Here is a 21,564-nt window from a genome sequence, read left to right on the forward strand (position 1 = left end):
TCCCCTGTTATGCGTCTTTAGTCACTAGCAGAACCCATGCCACTGTTTGATAGAGCTACAGACAGCATCAGAGGGAATAACATGGTATGTTTGGAAAGAGCTGAACCAGCAAAGACAGGATAAACGAGCTAGGGCTGCCATATCATTGCTGTTGTCCATCACTTTTACCTGAAGTGCTTACCCCTGCTAGGGATTTTATTGCACTGGTGCTCTTCCTTGTTTGAAACTAGTGGTTCTCATGACAAACGGTTCCTATTCTGCTCAGGATGGTACAGAATGGGATGTCAAGAAGAGGAGAATGGATTCAAATGGACGGCTATTCTGAAGCTGGCTTTAATTCAGGCACACCAGTGTTAAACAAATTCCCACGTACCATACACCGGGGACTTGTTTAATGCTTAAGCAGCATAGAAGCATCATAGGTTTTGCTGATTTGCAGTTTAATGAGGTTCACTAGTGGGCTGAGGTCGACGAAACTTGCATAAACTACAGATGTAGGATCTTAATTTGAGCCAGTTCGCTACAGCAGGAAAAGAATCCTGCAGCAACAGGAAAGGTGAAGCATTATGTGGCAGGGTAGCCTAGTGGTTAGAGTGGTGGACTTGTAACCGGAAGGTTGCAAGTTCAAACCCCTGAGCTGACAAGGTACAAATCTGTCGTTCTACCCCTGAACAGGCAGTTAACCCACTGTTCCTAGGCCGTCATTGAAAATAAGAATTTGTTCTTAACTGACTTGCCTGGTTAAATAAAGATTATAATTAATGGACATTTTTGTAGGGGTTTATACAGTGTCCATAAGGGAAAATCAAGCCTTACATTTCAAGGTGGAAATTACAATCTTCAAAACCCATTTTCAACCTCAAATACACTACAAGTTTTCCTGCAACAGGGGGATCAAATTAATTGAGATCTGTGAAGCATTTCATATTGTCTGATTTCATTTGTTTGCTGTAAAAGATCATTAGTTGGTGTGTAAAAAGCAAGGTGACTGCGGTTAAGAGTATGATAATATTAAGTTAACTTGAGAGTGGGATCTCGACCGCTATTGTAAATAGTCATGGCTCGTGTTGTCGTGTGTTTGTGGGGTTGCAGATTTTTATGACAGTTGATTAAGCAAGATAAATCATGTCAGCCCTTGAACCATACCTTGGAGAGAGAATTATGATCCTCAGGCAAAACAAAGCTTAATAGCTTTAGAGGCACCATTTGTCAAAAATAATTACATTCCATGTTTCGCAGTAGCACATGTGTATACAAATTTAATAACAACAAGTACAGCAGCTTATATTCACTTGAAAGCTCAGCTTATTTGCACATAAACTGCAGAGAAGACGACGATAAAATTACAAATACATTCATAAAAAAAACGTTTAGATTTTTCAGGGACCTCAAATTGTTTTATGAAAAGCGACATTCCCTATTTTACCAGAGCAGAGTCGCCTTTAAACGTTCATAAGACACTTCACATTGTATTATACTTGAATGATATGTATTTCAACTGTCTGAAATATCCAAATGATGTTTCTCATACACTACAGTAAGTGAAGACAAAACATTTCACTGTACATAAGCAGACAGGACTTAATACCTTAAACAGGAGCAATTCGTTCAACAGCCTCACAAAATTGGAGCTTGAAATGTGTAAAACACGGACATCTAAATTGAAGGGTATACCATGAAAACACGTAATGGCATGAAAGCAATGGTTTTCTTCCCCTTCCACTCACAGCAGTCAGAACCAACACCACACACTTTACTTTGAACAACAAACCACAGAATCCAAAAAAAAAAGATAATTAATGTCTGATGGTTTTTGGTTATACAATGTGTGTCTGGAACCTTCCTGGGTCAAAACAAATTACCCCTCCGTCATTCATCTGTGACCTCATCACATGGCGGCCAAATGAGAGCAAGGCCCAGACTTTGACCTTTTAGTTCCCAGAGTCCCGCTGGTCCAGATTGACGCACTCCATCCCCCCACATTCCTGGCTGATGATCCCAGATCTGATCCCAGAGCTGTGGATAAGGCTGTTGGACAGGGACTTGGGACTGAGGTCGCAGGACAGGTACGACGGATCCTCCAGTTCCGTATGGGGCGGTGAACACTGGCCATCTGGGGGCCCATAGGCACTGCTGTCTGAGCCCCCCTCCCCGACCCTCCCCACCTCCTCCCTGGGCCCTTTGGTTGGGGAGTCCAGGGGTGTGTCCCCCTTGGTGGGGCTGCTGGACACGGAGGAGCACTCCTGCAGCAGGGGACTGAGGCCGCGCTGAGACTTTAAGTAGGGTTTGACGTTGGCTACTAGGATGATGCTGTCCCGTTGCTCCTTCCCGAACGTGCTGAGGGTTTTTCTGGCTGCACTGCGGTTGAGGCTGCCATAAATCTCTGTCTCCACCATGGCCTCCATTCCCACTGGGATGAAAAGGTTGGTGCGATTATCGGCGCTGTCTGCTTGGCTTCCTACACGTAGCTTTGGCATCCAGCATCTGTCAGAATGGCCCAGTGCACGACATTCATCTGTGCAGTGAACAGATCTGCCTTGTCCTAAGGAAAGATTTACAAAGTTCTTATTAAATGACTGATGATCGCTTTACAAAGTATAATCAAATATGCAAGTTATAGAACACAATTAAATTCAGAGCCAGCTCAATCTCCTCCCACACATATTGAAATAAAAAGCATAGAAAAATGAATAAATCATTTCTAGGGAATAAGTACAACCACTCCAATTTCCAGTCTGTCAGGACCAAGATCAAGAGAAAATGTGAGTTCAAAATGCATATTAAATCAAAAGGGAGAACAAAATGACAACAGTTAGATTACGTAAACTGCAACGCAGTTCTCACACATTACAATCACTGTGCTTTGAAGGCATACCCACCAAGGTAGACGAACCACACACTACAATCACTGTGCTTTGAAGGCATACCCACCAAGGTAGACGAACCACACACTACAATCACTGTGCTTTGAAGGCATACCCACCAAGGTAGACGAACCACACATTACAATCACTGTGCTTTGAAGGCATACCCACCAAGGTAGACGAACCACACATTACAATCACTGTGCTTTGAAGGCATACCCACCAAGGTAGACGAACCACAAGTGCCCAGTGCATTTTGTCTGTCTTTCATCTCCAGTCAGAGGGGGGGGGGGACAACCAGTTTTACATATATACATATAAAAAGACCAACACAAAAAAAAAATTGAAGGTAGCGCTCACCACTGCAGAGAATCTAGCCTTTGACAATGATGTAAAGAGAGAGGTCTGTATATTGAAAAGGTTCATAGAAGTATTTGCACTTTATATTTTGGACTACTGCATTTATGTCTGAGAACTAAAAAGCCAGTTTTGCATTGCCTTCTCACTGTATGCGGTGAATTCAAATTAGTTCAGACAATTAAGAATTAATATAAGGGTATGAGCACCCATTAAGATAGGTGCTAATAAGGCATGTTATGTTACTTTTGCAACACATACGGCAAGTGGTTAAATATAGGAAACTATCATATCTCGACTCACAGTGACTGTTTATTTTCACAGCTAATAGGCAAAGAAGCACACCTGGCCTGAAACAATAGCTCTTCGTTATCAGGATTTGTGTGCTCATGTCTCGCACAACACAGACCAACCATACAGATGTACAGTAGGATCTTAACTTGATCACCCTGTTGCAATCCAGGAAAAAGTGTATTTGAGGTGTTAACAAGGATTTAGAAACTTGTAACTTACATCTTTAAATTTCAGACTTGATTTTCCCTTACAAAAATTCACATGAATTGGAATCCACATAATAATTCACGCACACAAAATGATTATTTTCCTGCTGCAGCAAACTGGCTCAAATTAAGATCCTACATCTGTATGCTACCTCCTTCCCTGGTACATACAATACTGTAGCTGTTCCTAAAGACTTTGGGATCTTACAAAAAATAGCAAGAGTAGACAGGCTGTGCCTTGCATGATCCTGCCACAGTCAGTATAATTTAAATCTCTTAAGGAACCTTAGTTCCAGGACTAATCATGTTTAATGGGTCTACAATTGCAGTGATATGCCTTGTGGATGCTTTTTAAAAGCCAGGGACACAAAGGACCCATTTAAAGGGATCACATGGGTGGTGTACTATAGTTAAGTTGAAGGGAAAAACATGTTTTCCAAGAAAAGAACCTGCCTGGTCATTATAAATAGAAACAGACAAAGCCTAGCAACCGAGAACCCCAAGATGAATGCACCTGGCTTCTCCTGGAGACAATACATATTCAGAGGGGGATGCAATTGAGAGACACACAGGTGCATAAATTACCTGTATCAAAGCTGAGGGGAGACTGGAGTCTTTGATAAAGGTGAAAATACAAAAACACTATTTAATCTACTGTTGTGGCATTTTGTGTTAGGGCTTCTCGGGATATGATTCAAAGACTGCTCGGTTTTCCTGTATAGTGCTCTTTGCATTAAGTCTAAACTATTGTTCCAGGCTACCTGCACAACTTGCTGGATTTCACTACTTATTTTCCTAGAGATTAAGAACATATACGGTATCTACACTTCCCACAAACCAGTATGTGTGTGCTGTGGCCTATAGAAATATACACAGAAAGCATCTGACTTTTCGTGCTTGGAGGATGAACTGTCTGCACACTCAATGTACATTCAATGTAGAACTGACAAACCCTTACAGTACACATTTAATGTGACAATTAGCTTCACTTTAAACTGCTGTACATTTTCTACAACCAAAGACAACTGAGGACATCAGAAAAAAAGCTTTAACACAAGCTATTAATATTAAATGCATTGCCCCAGTTCTTTGTATTTCTCTTATCTTAAAAATGTAGTCCTTTAAATTAATTGACATTTCAGTCAAGTAAGCATCAGTGCTGTGTGTAAATTCCACTCTGCACATAAGAAACATCTCTTTCAATATCTTTCCATTTGATTGGCCTTTGAACAGGGTCTGGAGAATCAGACTCAGAAATATGTGCTCCAGAAAAGTGTGATTGAATTTACACCTCCCACAGAGAGAGCATGGCCCTGCCGTTTCCCCTGACACACTCACACACACACACAATCCCACACGTCCCCCTGGCAACCACAACAGTGTTCCCATCGCTGTCCTCCTGAGCACGCCACAAACAAACAGCTCATAGCAATGCAAATGGAGTGGAAAGTACTGCACAGGGATCTGATGACCACAGCCTTTCAATTCCAAGACACTTCTGTCTCTCACTGAGGGAAATGAGAACCAGCCCCACTTCAGTCAAGTCCTCCATTATCTTTCCGACTGCAGACAATCTGACTTTTATGGGAGACGTGCCTTATCTTTTATATGCATCATATCATGCAGGAAAAGAGCTACATAAACCAATCATAATCCGACCAGTGGTGAAAAGGACTTGACTGGTGGAAATTGAAATTCATCAATGATTGTATGTAGCCTATTGACCACGCCAACAAGACTTGACATAGCTGGTATGACATACTCCTATTTTTTTTACATGCCCATTCTAACGGTCCATTCTAACATTTCCATTTAAGATTCCAGACGAGGCAACTGAGAATGTCGCCCGCAGAAAAGCTGTATGAAAACGTTCTGTCAGGAGCCACCAAAAGCTACCTGTCTGTTTGTACCGAAAGCGTCTGTCATGCTCTTTTGTCCCTGTCTTCCAATTCAAGCTTGAAGGAAAGTTTTTTTTTAATCAAGTAATGACATGATCAAATGAGACAGCCATAGGGGTACACGATGCCATGCATATGAGCTCGTTTGAACGCTCAAGCCGGCAGAGGATGTTTGAACATTCTTTCCTTCAGCCGATGGACCCTTTTATCCGTTTAACTATCATCTACTTTCCACTCTGGTGCCTTCATTTCATCTCGGCAGTGCAGCTCGACATTTCTGCAACAGGGCTCCCATGCAGAAAAAAATACACATTGAAATATATTTCCTGACCTCAAAATGGATTCCAAATTCATTTAATTTTTTTTTGTCTAAATGTAACACTACCATTCAAAAGTTTGGGGTCCGCTTAGAAATGTCCTTGTTGTTGAAAGAAAAGCATGTTTTTTTGGGCCATTAAAATAACATCAAATTGATCAGAAATACAGTGTAGACATTGTTAATGTTGTAAATGACTACTGTAGCTGGAAACGGCTGATTTTTTAATGGAATATCTACATAGACATACAGAGGCCCATTATCAGCAACCATCACTCCTGTGTTCCAACGGCACGTTGTGCTAGCTAATCCAAGTTTATCATTTTAAAAGGCTAATTGATCATTAGATAACCCTTTTTCAATTATGTTAGCACAGCTGAAAACTGTTGTGCTGATAAAAAAGGATTTAAAACTGGCCTTCTTTAGACTAGTTGAGTATCTGGAGCATCAGCATTTGTGGATTCGATTACAGGCTAAAAATGGCCAGAAACAAAGAACTTTCTTCTGAAACTCGTCAGTCTATTTTTGTTCTGAGAAATTAAGGCTATTCCATGCGAGAAATTGCCAAGAAACTGACGATCTGGTACAATGCTGTGTACTACTCCCTTCACAGAACAGCGCAAACTGGCTCTAACCAGAATATAAATTGGAGTGGGAGGCCCCGGTGCACAACTGAGTAAGAGGACAAGTACATTAGAGTGTCTAGTTTGAGAAAGAGATTCCCCTCATGTCCTCAACTGGCAGCTTCATTAAATAGTACCCGCAAAACACCATTGCTTAAAGAAGAAAATATGCAAACACATTTGGAGTTCTCCAAAAGGCATGTGGGAGACTCCACAAACATATGGAAGAAGGTACTCTGGTCAGATGAGACTAAAATGTAGCTTTTTGGCCATCAAGGAAAATGCTATGTCTGACGCATACCCAACACCTCTCCCCACCCATGAATACCATCCCCACAGTGAAGCATGGTGGTGGCAGCATGATGCTCTGGGGATGTTTTTCATGGGCAGGGACTGGGAAACTGGTCAGAATTGAAGGAATGATGGATGGCGCTAAATACAGGGAAATTCTTGAGTAAAACCTGTTTCAATTTTCCAGAGATTTGAGACTGGGATGGAGGTTCACCTTCCAGCAGGACCATGACCCTAAGCATACGGCTAAAGCAACACTTGAGTGTTTTAAGGGGAAACATTTAAATGTCTTGGAATGGCCTAATCAAAACCCAGACCACAATCCAATTCAGAATCTGTAGTATGACTTAAAGATTGCTGTACACCAGCGAAACCCATTCAACTTGCAGGAGCTGAAGCAGTTTTGCCTTGAAGAATGGCCAAACATCCCAGTGGCTAGATATACCAAGCTTACAGATACATACCCCAAGAGACTTGCCGCTGTAATTGCTGCAAAAGGCGGCTCTAAAAAGTATTGACTTTGGGTCGGTGAATAGTTATGCACGCTCAAGTTTTCAGTTGTTTTGTCTTATTTCTTGTTTGTTTCACAATAAATCATATTTGGCATCTTCAAAGTGGTAGGCATGTTGTGTAAATCAAATTATACAAACCCCCCAAAAATCTATTTTACTTCCAGGTTGTAAGGCAACAAAATAGGAAAAATGCCAAGGGGGGGGGGGGGTGAATACTTTCACAAGTCACTGTATCCCTTTAACCATGGTGAAGTTATTAATTAGGCTTTGGATGGTGTATCAATACACCCAGTCACTGCAAAGATACAGGCTTCCTTCCTAACTCAGTTTGCAACAAGGCACTTAAGTAAATGTATTTGGTTAAGGTGTATGTAAGCTTCCGACTTCAACTGTACACTGGAGTTGCTTACAAAGACGACGTTGGATGTTCCCGAGTGTTCCAGTTTGGACTTAAATCGGCTTGAAAATCTGTGGCATGACTTAAAAATGGCTGTCTAGCAATCATCAATAATCAGTTTGACAGAGCTTGACGAATGGGAAAATATTGTATAATCCAGGTGTCCAAACACATTTGCCGTTTCACATGTAATAAAACTCTTCATGTGAAAACCACACTTTTCACACGTGGAATTGCAAGTTCAAGTGAAAACCATTCACATGTGAAAATCTAATTTGCAGTTTCGCATGTAAAAAAACATTCACATCATTAAAATCTAACTTTCACATGTGGAATTGCAAGTTCACATGTGAGGAGAATAACAACATTTCACCATCACATGTCAAAAGGTGGTGTTAACATGTTGCACAGGCAACATGTTTCCACATATGGATTTGCAAATTCTGTAATGCCATTCTGTAAAAAGGTAACTTAGCCGACCTGAGTATAAATAGTCAAGTGTGCATTATTTCTTATATCTGAGCCATCCGTTAGGAGTGTTACTGCTGCAGACACACGCCTCTGCTCTTCATACGTTGGTCAGTGACCGTTGGAAGAAGAACAGTGAAAAAAAACAGAGAAGCTAACGCTCCGTGTCTCCTTATTTATTCTGTTTAACATGCGAAAATTAGCACTGTCAGAGTTAGTCAGTTAACTTTTTGTAATTTATTGCACAATTTTTGGGGGGTCACATTGTCCGAAAGTGTTCAAAATACATTGAAAACATCCACAATAAATCACAGCTCAATTTGAGCAACTCTATAAAAAAATGCAATCGTTTAACAGCCCTAGTTGACATTAAAGTGTGAAAATACACATGTGAAAGTGTAACGGACATGAGTCGGTCATGGTTGAAAGTGGTCATGTGATGAGGTAGCCCCGCTTGTCACTTCACAATTAGTGTTGGCCCAATTGGTCGAATGGTCAAGACGTTGTGTGAGACCCGGATTGTAATCCCGGCCATTTACAAAGGCACAAATGTGAAACTTATAATATCACGTGTGAAATGTTGGGAAACCACATGTGTCTGAATCAAGTAAAAAAATGTACATGTGAAAAATCCATGTGAAACTTTACGTGTGTCTGAAAACCAACTGTCTGTTTTTCCCACATTACATTTCCAAGTGATTTGTTCACACATGTTCACACATTTTTGTCTGAAAACCATGCTTTATTGTGTGTTTTTTTGTTGTTGTAAGGGTATACACAAATTATGAGTATTATGGTCTAGCTAGCTCGGTAAAAATAGAAAATTGTATATACTGTAGCGGAAAGCTAAATTGGCTAAGTTGGCTAACCAACTGTTCCTTGCTATAGCTTCCATTGATTGAGCCCAACACTCAAACATGACTGTGTATACCGATTAGCCAGCTAGCTAGCTACTTCAATAACTCTTCAAATGTGTCTGCCATATTTTGTTTCCATTAGTTGAATGCAGATAATGTGCTGACCTGAAGGCATGATCATGTAAACTAAAGCAGTGCAAGCCTTGTAATTGTGTTTGTCAATGCTAGGCAAGAATCGTACTTTGGACAAAATGTGTCAGAAGAATGTTGGACAAGCTGCAAATCTGCAGAACCAAGCAGAACCATTTAGACACTTTTAATTATAAACTGCTGATCAATTAATACATCCCCCTCATTACTAATTAACCTGCCCACAGCAACACTGATGATCCAAACAGATGGTGCCTGATGTCCTAAAGTTAGCAGCATCATTTTTTAAGGTAAGACAGAACTTATGCTAACGAAGGTTTATAATAAGCAGTCAAGCAATGTATATTTTTTTTACAAATTTGATTCACCATCTCTCTTTTCTTCACAGAGGTAAAGATATTTATAGCTGAAAGACTTTGTAAGCATTGACTGTCATGTTCCTAACTAATTACTCATCTTCAAATGTGTCAGTTCCATTTTGTTTCCTTAGGTCATGAACAGCCAAAATCATGTTTCATGAAATTGAATGATGACCAAAGTATGAAAAATGACTGTTGCTTCTACATTGATAAAGTCTGATTATAAAGTTACTGGTCCCCATGTCAAATGCTTGAATTAATTATTAAGGGGTATCAGTTAAGGAGAGCTCTGAATATAAACTCCCCGCCCACTCAGCCTGTCTTTTCAAATTTCCTGGTAGTTGGCCATGAAAGAAAAAGTACTTTTCAGAATGACTGTTCAGGACCTTTAATGGAAGAAAATGCTCTGTAGCCCAGAAGATCATAAAGTCATTGTAAGTGGAGTTTAATAAGACTTGGATTTGTGAGTCAATGCTAAGGATGTTGTCCAAAGGAATGGCAAGAATGGGGAAGAAAAATGTTCCCATGCTGCAATCCTTTAACAATGCACATCATTCTGAATTCTAAATTGCCTATCTGCAATTAATATACTCCCCTAATTCCCCTGTCCACAGCAACATCGATGGTGCAAACTGATGGTGCCTGCCTGAGGTGTTAACGAAAGCAGCGACCTTTTTGAAAGTAAGATTGAACTTAAGTTGTGTGTTCAATAAATGCTCAAGCAATCTACATTATTTCCCAATTTGGTTCAACATTTCCTTTTTCTTTACTGATAAACACTTCCGGTGCCGACAGAGATGGCCGCCTCGCTTCGCGTTCCCAGGAAACTATGCAGTTTTTTTTTTACGTGTTATTTCTTACATTAGTACCCCAGGTCATCTTAGGTTTCATTACGTACAGTCGAGAAGAACTACTGTATATAAGATCAGCGTCAACTCACCATCAGTACGACCAAGAATATGTTTTTTGCGACGCGGATCCTGTGTTCTGCCTTACAAACAGGACAACAGAATGGATCGCATGCAGCGACCCAAAAAAACGACTCCGAAAAAGAGGGAAACGAGGCGGTCTTCTGGTCAGACTACGGAGAAGGGCACATCGTGCCCCACTTCCTAGCATTCTTCTTGCCAATATCCAGTCTCTTGACAACAAGGTTGATGAAATCCGAGCAAGGGTAGCATTCCAGAGGGACATCAGAGACTGTAACGTTCTGTGCTTCACGGAAACATGGCTCACTGGAGAGACGCTATCCGAAGCGGTGCAGCCAACGGGTTTCTCCACGCATCGCGCCGACAGAAACAAACACCTTTCTGGTAAGAAGAGGGATGGGGGTGTATGCCTTATGGCTAACGAGGCATGGTGCGATGAAAGAAACATACAGGAACTCAAATCCTTCTGTTCACCTGATTTAGAATTCCTCACAATCAAATGTAGACCGCATTATCTACCAAGAGAATTCTCTTTGATTATAATCACAGCCGTATATATCCCCCCCAAGCAGACACATCGATGGCTCTGAACGAACAAGAGGCATGTGGCAGGGTCTACAGTCAATCACGGACTACAGGGAGAAATCCAGCCCAGTCACGGACCAGGATGTCTTGCTCCCAGGCAGACTAAATAACTTTTTTGCCCGCTTTGAGGACAATACAGTGCCACTGACACGGCCTGCAACAGAAACATGCGGTCTCTCCTTCACTGCAGCCGAGGTGAGTAAAACATTTAAATGTGTTAACGCTCGCAAGGCTGCAGGCCCAGACGGCATCCCCAGCCGCGCCCTCAGAGCATGTGCAGACCAGCTGGCTGGTGTGTTTACGGACATATTCAATCAATCCCTATACCAGTCTGCTGTTCCCACATGCTTCAAGAGGGCCACCATTGTTCCTGTTCCCAAGAAAGCTAAGGTAACTGAGCTAAACGAGTAGTAACTGAGTAGCACTCACTTCCGTCATCATGAAGTGCTTTGAGAGACTAGTCAAGGACCATATCACCTCCACCCTACCTGACACCCTAGACCCACTCCAATTTGCTTACCGCCCAAATAGGTCCACAGACGATGCAATCTCAACCACACTGCACACTGCCCTAACCCATCTGGACCCCGCCCTGTGCAACTGGGTACTGGACTTCCTGACGGGACACCCCCAGGTGGTGAGGGTAGGTAACAACATCTCCTCCCCGCTGATCCTCAACACTGGGGCCCCACAAGGGTGCGTTCTGAGCCCTCTCCTGTACTCCCTGTTCACCCACGACTGCGTGGCCACGCACGCCTCCAACTCAATCATCAAGTTTGCGGATGACACAAGTGGTAGGCTTGATTACCAACAACGACGAGACGGCCTACAGGGAGGAGGTGAGGGCCCTCGGAGTGTGGTGTCAGGAAAATAACCTCACACTCAACGTCAACAAAACTAAGGAGATGATTGTGGACTTCAGGAAACAGCAGAGGGAACACCCTCCTATCCACATCGATGGAACAGTAGTGGAGAGAGTAGCAAGTTTTAAGTTCCTCGGCATACACATCACAGACAAACTGAATTGGTCCACTCACACAGACAGCATCGTGAAGAAGGCGCAGCAGCGCCTCTTCAACCTCAGGAGGCTGAAGAAATTCGGCTTGTCACCAAAAGCACTCACAAACTTCTACAGATGCACAATCGAGAGCATCCTGGCGGGCTGTATCACCGCCTGGTACGGCAACTGCTCCGCCCTCAACCGTAAGGCTCTCCAGAGGGTAGTGAGGTCTGCACAACGCATCACCGGGGGCAAACTACCTGCCGTCCAGGACACCTACACCACCCGATGTTACAGGAAGGCCATAAAGATCATCAAGGACATCAACCACCCGAGCCACTGCCTGTTCACCCCGCTATCATCCAGAAGGCGAGGTCAGTACAGGTGCATCAAAGCTGGGACCGAGAGACTGAAAAACAGCTTCTATCTCAAGGCCATCAGACTGTTAAACAGCCACCACTAACATTGAGTGGCTGCTGCCAACACACTGACACTGACTCAACTCCAGCCACTTTATTAATGGTAATTGATGGGAAATGATGTAAATATATCACTAGCCACTTTAAACAATGCTACCTTATATAATGTTACTTACCCTATATTATTCTTCTCATATGCATACGTATATACTGTACTCTATATCATCGACTGCATCCTTATGTAATACATGTATCACTAGCCACTTTAACTATGCCACTTTGTTTACATACTCATCTCATATGTATATACTGTACTCGATACCATCTACTGTATCTTGCCTATGCTGCTCTGTACCATGACTCATTCATATATCCTTATGTACATATTCTTTATCCCCTTACACTGTGTATAAGACAGTAGTTTAGGAATTGTTAGTTAGATTACTTGTTGGTTATTACTGCATTGTCGGAACTAGAAGCACAAGCATTTCGCTACACTCGCATTAACATCTGCTAACCATGTGTATGTGACAAATAAAATTTGATTTGATTTGATACACTACACGACCAAAAGTATGTGGACACTTGCTTGTCGAACATCTCATTCCAAAATCAAAGGCATTCATATGTTGGTCCCCCCTTTGCTGCAACAACTCCACTCTTCTGGGAAGGCTTTCCACTAGATGTTAGAACATTGCTGCTGGGACTTGCTTCCGCTCAGCCACAAGAGCATTAGCGTGGTCGGACGTTGACGTTGTGCAATTAGGCCTGGCTCGCAGTCGGCATTCCGATTCATCCCAAAGGTGTTCAATGGGGTTGAGGTTAGGGCTCTGTGCAGGCCAGTCAAGTTCTTCCACACCAATCTCAAACAATTTCTCTATGGACCTCACTTTCTTCACGGGGGCATTGTCATGATGAAACAGGAAAGGGCCTTCCCCAAACTGTTGCCACAAAGTTGGAACCACAGAACTGCCTATAATGTAATTGTATGCTGTAGCGTTAAGATTTCCCTTCACTGGAACCATAAAAAACAGCCCCAGACCATTATTCCTCCTCCACCAAACTTCACAGTTGGTACTATGCATTGGGGCAGGTAGCGGTCTCCTGGCATCCTCCACTAAACACAGATTTGTCCGTCAGACTGCCAGAAGGTAAAGCATGATTCATCACTCCAGAGAACGTGTTTCCACTGCTCCACAGTCCAAATGCAGCGAACTTAACACCACTCCAGCCGAAGCTTGGCATAGCAATTTTAGGCTTGTGTGTCTGGCTGCTTGGCCATGGAAATCAATTTCATGAAGCTCCTGTAGAACAGTCGTTTTTTAAATTTAACCTTAATTTAACTAGGCAAGTCAGTTAAGAATAAATTCTTATTTACAATGACGGCCTACCCCGGCCAAACCCTCCCATAACCCAGACAACGCTGGGCCAATTGTGCGCCGCCCTATGGGACACCCAATCACAGCCGGGTTGTGATACAGCCCGGGATCTAACCAGGGTCTGTAGTGACGCCTCTAGCACTGAGACGCAGTGCCTTAGATCGCTGCACGACTCGGGAGGTGATCAGTTGTGCTGATGTTGCTTCCAGAGGGAGTTTGCAACTCGTAGTGAGTATTGCAACTGAGGATAGACGATTTTTACGAGCTTCAGCACTCGGTGGTCCCGTTCTGTGAGCTTGTGTGGCCTACCGCGTCGCTGCTGAGCCGTTGTTGCTCCTAAATGTTTCCACTTCACAATAACAGCACTTACAGTTGACTGGGGCATCTCTAAGCAAGGCTGAAATTTGACGAACTGACTTGTTGGAAAGGTGGCATCCTATGGCGGTGCCACGTTGAAAGTCACTGAGCTCTTCAGTAAGGCTATACTACTGCCAATGTTTGTCTATTTTGATTGCATGGCTGTGTGCTCGATTTCATACACCTGTCAGCAACGAGTGTGGCTGTAATAGCCGAATCCATTAATTTGGAGCGGTGTCCACATACTTTTGTATACATAGTGTATGAAACCAGATGAAACACCCCACCAGAAGTAATCAACAACCCAGATTCAGTTCCATAATTGCTTTAAATAAAATGTTTACATATTTCTTAATGCAAAGTTTATTTAATGTGACATTGAAAAATATAAACGTAAAATATACAGTACCAGTCAAAAGTTTGGATACACCTATTCATTCAAGGGTTTTTCTTTATTTTTGCTATTTTATCCATTGAAGAATAATAGTGAAGACATCAAAACTATGAAATAACACATGGAATCATGTAGTAAACAAAAAAGCTTCGCACACCATTCTCTTAACTTGCTTCACCTTGAATGCTTTTCCAAAAGTATTGAAGGAGTTCTCACATATTCTCAGCACATGCTGGCTGCTTTTCCTTCACTCTGCGGTCCAACTCATCCCAAACCCTCTCAATTGGGATGAGGTTGGGTGATTGTGGAGGCCAGGTCATCTGATACAGCACTCCATCACTCTCCTTCTTGGTTAAATAGCCCTTACACAGCCTGGAGGTGTGTTGGTTCATTGTCCCGTTGAAAAACAAATGGTAGTCCCACTAAGTGCAAACCAGATGGGATGGCGTAATGCTGCAGAATGCTGTGGTAGCCATGCTGGTTAAGTGTGCCTTGAATTCTAAATAAATCACTGACAATGTCACCAGAAAAGCACACCTACACCATCACACCTCCTCCTCCATGCTTCAAAGTGGGAACCACACCTTGCAGAGATCATCTGTTCACCTACTCTGAATCTCACAAAGACACAGCGGTTGGAAACAAAAATTTCAAATTTGGTTTCTTGGCCCAAGAAAGTCTCTTCTTATTATTGGTGTCCTTTAGTAGTGGTTTCTTGCAGCAGTTTGACCATGAAGGCCTGAGTCACACAGTCTCCTCTGAACAGTTGATGTTGAGATGTGTCTGTTACTTGAACTCTGTGAAGCATTTATTTGTGCTGCAATCTGAGGTGCAGTTAACTCTAATGAACGTATCCTCTGCAGCAGAGGTAATTCTGGATCTTCCTTGACATAATACGGACTTGGTCTTTTATCAAATAGGGCTTTCTTCTGTATACCACCGCTAGCATGTCACAACACAACTGATTGGCTCAAACGCATTAAGAAGGAAAGAAATGCCACAAATGAACTTTTAACAAGGCGCACCTGTTAATTGAAATGCATTCCAGGTGACTACCTCATGACACTGGTTGAGAGAATGCCAAGAGTGTGCAAAGCTGTCATCAAGGCAAAGGGTGGCTATTTGAAGAATCTCAAATATAAAATACAATTTGATTTGTTTCACACTGTTTGTTACTACATGATTCCACATGTTTTATTTCATAGTTTTGATGTCTTCACTATTATTCTACATGTATTCTACAATGTATAAAATAGTCAAAATAAAGCCAAACCCTTGAATTAGATGCATTCCCAGAATACATTTCAAAATATAAAGAATTGGCCAAATCATATATTTTCAAAAATATATTCATTACTTTTTTCAGATGCATTTTAAATACATTTTCAGATGTATTTTAAATATATTTTCAAATGCATTTGAAATACAATTTGCAATGCATGTCAAGATGTATTTTAATGTATACATATATGATTTGGCCAATTCTTTACATTTTCAAATATATCCTGAAAATGCACCCAAAACTATATTTAAAGAAATAAAAACATAGTATCCATGAGTTCATCTGACTCTGAGGTAGATAAAATCCCGAAGTATCCCTTTAAATGTATTTTTTTCCATACGGGCTGAGTTACTGCTGCCTTTGTCCTATGTAGCTCAGTTGGTAGAGAATGGTGCTTGCAACGCTCGGGTTGTGGTTTTGAATCCCACCCGGAACCAGTATGAAAATGTATGCACTCGAGTACTGTAAGTCTGCTAGATCAGGGTTTCCCCAAACTTAGTCTTGGGGTCCCCCCTGGGTGCACTCATCATCAGGCTATGATTATTTGAATCAGCTGTGTAGTGCTAGGGAAAAAACTATAATGTGCACATGGGGGGCCCCCCCAGAACTGACTGAATGACTAAATTGCAACTGCATAGAATTCATACTGCTGAAATATTGTTTAAGTATCATGATTTCAGGAATCTCTTTGAGGTGTACACTGTACTATCATTATTGTCTTTAGCTTTACCCTGAGGATGGTACAGTAGAGCTGGGGATAAACAGACTGTGTACATGTGTTTGTAGTGCATTTTGGCTTGGTGCAGTGATTGGGAAAACAAGGGTCTGATACAAGGGTCCGTTAAGCATCTTTAAGATGTCAGAGAGAGAGAGAGCTTCCACTCACCCTGCTCGAGAGGCTGGCCATTAACCGCTGTGGCTTTCATCTTGATGGCCTCCCTGGCAGACGTGTCGCAGTGGGAGCCTTTATTAGTATCCTGGTCACTATCAGCCTGGTCACTATCACCATGGCCACTGTCTCGGAGGCTTGCTCGCTCTGCATCCTTAAATGTTGAGCTGCTGCAGGATGAGGAGACAGGAGAGAGAGAAAACGAACTCATTGGTGGTGGCTTCCGTCTGTCTTTCTTGTGATCGCCCTTGCACCCTATTTGACGTGCTTGTTCTGATGGCTTGATATTGAATAGAATGTAAATGGCGGCTGTCAGGTAGTTATCATTTAGCGGCCTTACCTTTGAGCAAATGGCTGCCTGTTGGACGTATAATTGGGCTCCGAGGGAAAATTATCCGTCTGAGAATTGAAGAGAGATAATTATTTGTGTATTGTGCACCAGAATAGTTTTCCTGTGTGCAACAGTTTATATGAGCAACATGACATATTCAAAGGACACCTCCATTAACTATGGCTTGGCCTCTGCATTCAGATCTGTACATCCGAAGCATTTAGGAACACATTAAATCCTTACTCGTTACATCCATTTTTTTTAACTCTGTCTATGAATTTGAAAGTAGTTACATTTCTCCAAGTCCATACCTCAGCTTTTTTTTATCAAAACAGAGGCAGGATGTCCGCTTTGTTATTGTTTCAATTAAGGACTCTAGCTTAAATCAAGCATATTCCAGTGTGAGACAGCAGCAGCTATCAGTGGCACCCTGATAAGAACAAATCTCCTTTATGTCCATATGTGCCTGTTTGGCGAGGGAGAGAAGTAATGCATCAGCCACTGTCATCTGCATCCTTGTTTTTTCTCATCTTGAGAATAATGTGTTTGTGTTGATCACACCCACATGCCCTAGCAACTGGTGACAGCGCCAGCTCTTGTCATCAGTGTTATCATCTCCAAATGAGACTGTCTCGGAGACTGTCCTAGATATTTACATAATTTACAACTGAAAAGACCGCTGTGCTAAATAAAATTACATGCACTCCTTGTCAATTTAATGTGCTGGCTTTGCATAAGCAGCCTTGTCATCTTTTACAAGGCAGGGCTGGACCCTATTAATGTCTTATCTTTCCAACATTGGATTTGGATTTGTGGAACTGGCCCATGTTTGTGGAGGGCAAGAAATGGGATTGTAAGGTTATGCTGTGTGCATCTAGCTGTCTGGCACAAAATATTTCACTAATGTGATCAGACAAGCTGTTCAAACACCTGTCCAATCCCAGATTTCGGGCAGGGTTTTGTTTTCACTCTGTGGCAGGAGGATCTGGCAGTGGCAGTACAGCAGCGCAGTCCAAGACCCACACGGTTTGCATATCTTACAGAAATGGTTTCCTGGTTATTTAGACCACTTGTAAGGTGCTGCTGGAAGTGACTCGTATTGGGACAATTTGGTTAGGATCTCTGTGGAGGAAATGTAGATCACAAACAATCTGCTCTAGCACACCAACAACCGGTATAAAAAATACAGTGTCTTTTCATACATTATTTCTTCAATGTGCTTGTGGTGTATCATGCTGCATTTTTTGTCCTTCAATTTGCACCATATGGTGCCAGACGGGGAATACAAATGGTAACAAGGATGTCTGATTGCATGAGTATTGATTTGAAGAATGACCTCTCTTGTGGCAGATTTGTATAAAATACCATGGAAGAATAAAAGGCTATAAAAAAACATGGTACAATGACTCTGTTTCTTACCTGTATCACTGACATTCTATTCATAGGAGTCTCTGTGGTAAGCCCTGCGAAGCTCGAGTGACAGCCAGCCCGAGGCACCGTCAGGCTGTTGGAGGTGGTTTTCAGGTACATGACCTCTGACCTGGGCAGCGTGAGAGGCAGGGGGCTGGTCGTCTGGTAGTCGAAACAGATAGGTGAGGTGATGAGAGACGGGCTGCTCACCACATTCATCCTGCTCACAGAGTCCCTCTCCTCCACCTCGCTCTGCACCAGCATGATTTCATTCTTGTTGATCCTTTTCTTCTTGCCCTTCCCCACTGGGGGACTGGAGTTGGAGTACTCAGCCATGCGGCACTTATAATTCCCAGCCTCCTTATCTTGATGCTTGGACTTAACGGCGATGGCAGTCATGACAGCCAGCAGCAAGACAGAGATGATGCAAAGGGTGACGATGAGGGGCAGGGACAAGTCCCAGTGCTGCTGCTCCCCGCTGGCCCCGGACTCCCCTCCTGCCATGGCTCCTGTGCTGGCCTTAATGATCAGCTTGGCCACAGCAGAAAGTGGGGGCTTGCCGTGGTCGGTTACCTTCACTACCAGCTCTACAGCTGGGGCCACGTCCTCCCACACAGCATGGGCAGTCCTGACCTCGCCGGCCACAGGGTCCATCTCAAACAGGTGCTCCTCGTTACCCTCAGAGATCTCGTAGGTCAGACGACCGCTCTCGCCGAAGTCGTGGTCAACTGCTCTCACCGTGGTCACTATGTACCCCAGGCCTACATTTCTAGGGATCATGATTTCTGCAGTATCATTTAGCAGGAGGGGTAATACAATAACTGGTAGATTGTCATTGACGTCAAGCACACTGACCCTGACTGTGGCACTGCTCTCCATATGAGGAGACCCTGCGTCTTTCGCTTGAACATTGAACTCAAAGAACTTAGTTTGTTCGTAGTTGAAAGACCTTGAGGCGTATATGGCTCCGTTGGTAGGATTGACAGACACGTAGGTGTAAACTGACACGTCTCCGATGTGCGACGGCAAAATGGAGTAAGACACAGTTCCATTCCGACCTATATCTGGATCATGAGCCAGAACTGAGCCTAAGTACTCCCCTGGGATGTTGTTCTCAGGCACCTGGAGCACATAGATGGTCTTGGTGAAACGTGGTGCATTATCGTTCTCATCTAAGATTTTCACTGTGAACGATTTGGTGTAATTCAACGAAGGTATTCCGTTGTCTCTGGCCACTATAGTCACGTTATATTCGTCTTTCAGTTCCCTGTCTAGAGGTCTGTCTGTGAGCAGAGTGTAAAAATTGTCATTGTTTTCCTGCAGCCTGAATGGCACATTGCCAAGCACTCTGCATTGGAGCTGGCCATTTCTTCCAGAATCTTTATCAGTGACTCTCACCAGGGCGATGACAGATTCTGGAGGTGCTGCCTCACTGATAGCTCCCTGGCGGACTGAGACAAAACTTATGACAGGCCAATTATCATTCTTGTCAAGCACTTTGACTGAAATCTTACAATGGCCAGGGATGGGGTTAGGCCCCAGGTCCTTGGCCTGCACGTCAAATTCAATGGTTGGATTCTCTTCATAGTCAATTTCTCCCTGAATCTTTATTACACCTGTGTTGGGGTCAATAGAAAACAACTCCTGGACTCTATCAGATGCATATCCACTGAAAGAATAGACTACCTGTCCATTGCTGCCCTCATCTTGGTCTGTTGCATTCAGGTCTATCAGCATTCTCCCAGGTGGTGAGTTTTCAGGGAGCTCCAGCACATAGGCGGGTTTGTCAAATACTGGGCTATTATCATTTGAATCAGTAACTCTCACATTGATTTGCATGGACCCTGATCTTGGATACTCCCCTCCATCAATAGCTGTCAAAAGGAGGGTATGATGGGACTGATCCTCCCTATCTAGAGGTCGCTGAACTACCAATTCCGGATAGATGGTTCCCTCGCCCCTCAATTTCAAGTCCAAAGAAAATGTATTGTAATCATCTCTGGTGACCTGATAAGTCTTTATTCCGTTTCCCCCAGAATCTGAGTCATGCGCAATTGTTAGAGGGAAACGTGTCCCAGCAGCTGCATTCTCTGAAATATCAATATTGATGTGATCAGAGGGAAAACCTGGCGAGTTGTCATTTATATCCACTACATCAATCTTGATCATGCATATTTCCTTGTCGTTGGCAAACACTTCCATGGAGAGCTGACACTTGGGGTTGCGTCTGCACAATGTCTCCCTGTCAATCCGCTGTTTGGTAAAAAGCAGCCCACTCTCCGGGTCCACATCAATTAGATGTGGAGCAGAATTCTCCAGAACTCTAAAGTTAGATTTTTCCCCTCTCTCCACCGGTTCAAATCCGGCATCCTTAGCAATGTTTCCAATAACAGTTCCAGGTCCCTGCTCCTCTGGAACGGAATAAGTGAGATTTTTCAGAGTCCGGGCTTTAGCCCAAAAGAGAAGGAAAAGGATGGCAGGAAGACGCATATCCATTTACTGTGTAGGATGCGCGTGCTTAAAAATTCCCGTTTTAACTTCCAACCTGTTGATTTGTTCAGCGACCACACTACGACTAAAATCACACGAGACAGGTAGTTTTGTATCCAACACAACGGAGAGGCTATTAAATCTTTCTTGCTATCTTTTCTATATTTTACGCTGTCCTTTTAACCTCCTTCACATGCCGTACAGCTATGATGAACTCTTTGTGTAAACAAAGATGAACGCCCAAAGACATATCACGCATTAACGCAATACAAAATGTAACATGTGGCAGACGTGATTCGCTGGTGCGGCGAATAAAATATATTCGGTGATTTTAAAGCGCTTATGATTTCCCCTGTTGCTACAAGGTTACAAACGTTTGTACATCCCGCTATGCTGAAGGTTAGGCAGTACAAAAGCGCAATGCCCTTATGCGACATCTATAGCCTACCTAAAGCAACATACCCGAGATACTCATTCATTTAACCATTCATTTCCCAGCACAGTCAG

General features: G+C 42.9%; 1 protein-coding gene across 1 annotated transcript; it reads right to left on the reverse strand.

Moving 5' to 3' along the window:
* Window positions 1–1,241: 1,241 nt before the first annotated feature.
* Window positions 1,242–21,232, reverse strand: LOC135546933 (protocadherin-17-like). Its single transcript, XM_064975490.1, has 4 exons — window positions 18,577–21,232; window positions 17,167–17,225; window positions 16,824–16,996; window positions 1,242–2,542 (listed from the first exon to the last, which is right to left on the reverse strand). Exons 1-4 carry the CDS (start codon window positions 21,061–21,063, stop codon window positions 1,932–1,934), a joined length of 3,330 nt encoding a protein of 1,109 aa, XP_064831562.1. The 5' UTR covers window positions 21,064–21,232; the 3' UTR covers window positions 1,242–1,931.
* Window positions 21,233–21,564: the final 332 nt, after the last annotated feature.

The sequence above is a fragment of the Oncorhynchus masou genome, chromosome 10 (genome assembly GCF_036934945.1).
Source record: "Oncorhynchus masou masou isolate Uvic2021 chromosome 10, UVic_Omas_1.1, whole genome shotgun sequence".
Classification (NCBI taxonomy): domain Eukaryota; kingdom Metazoa; phylum Chordata; class Actinopteri; order Salmoniformes; family Salmonidae; genus Oncorhynchus; species Oncorhynchus masou.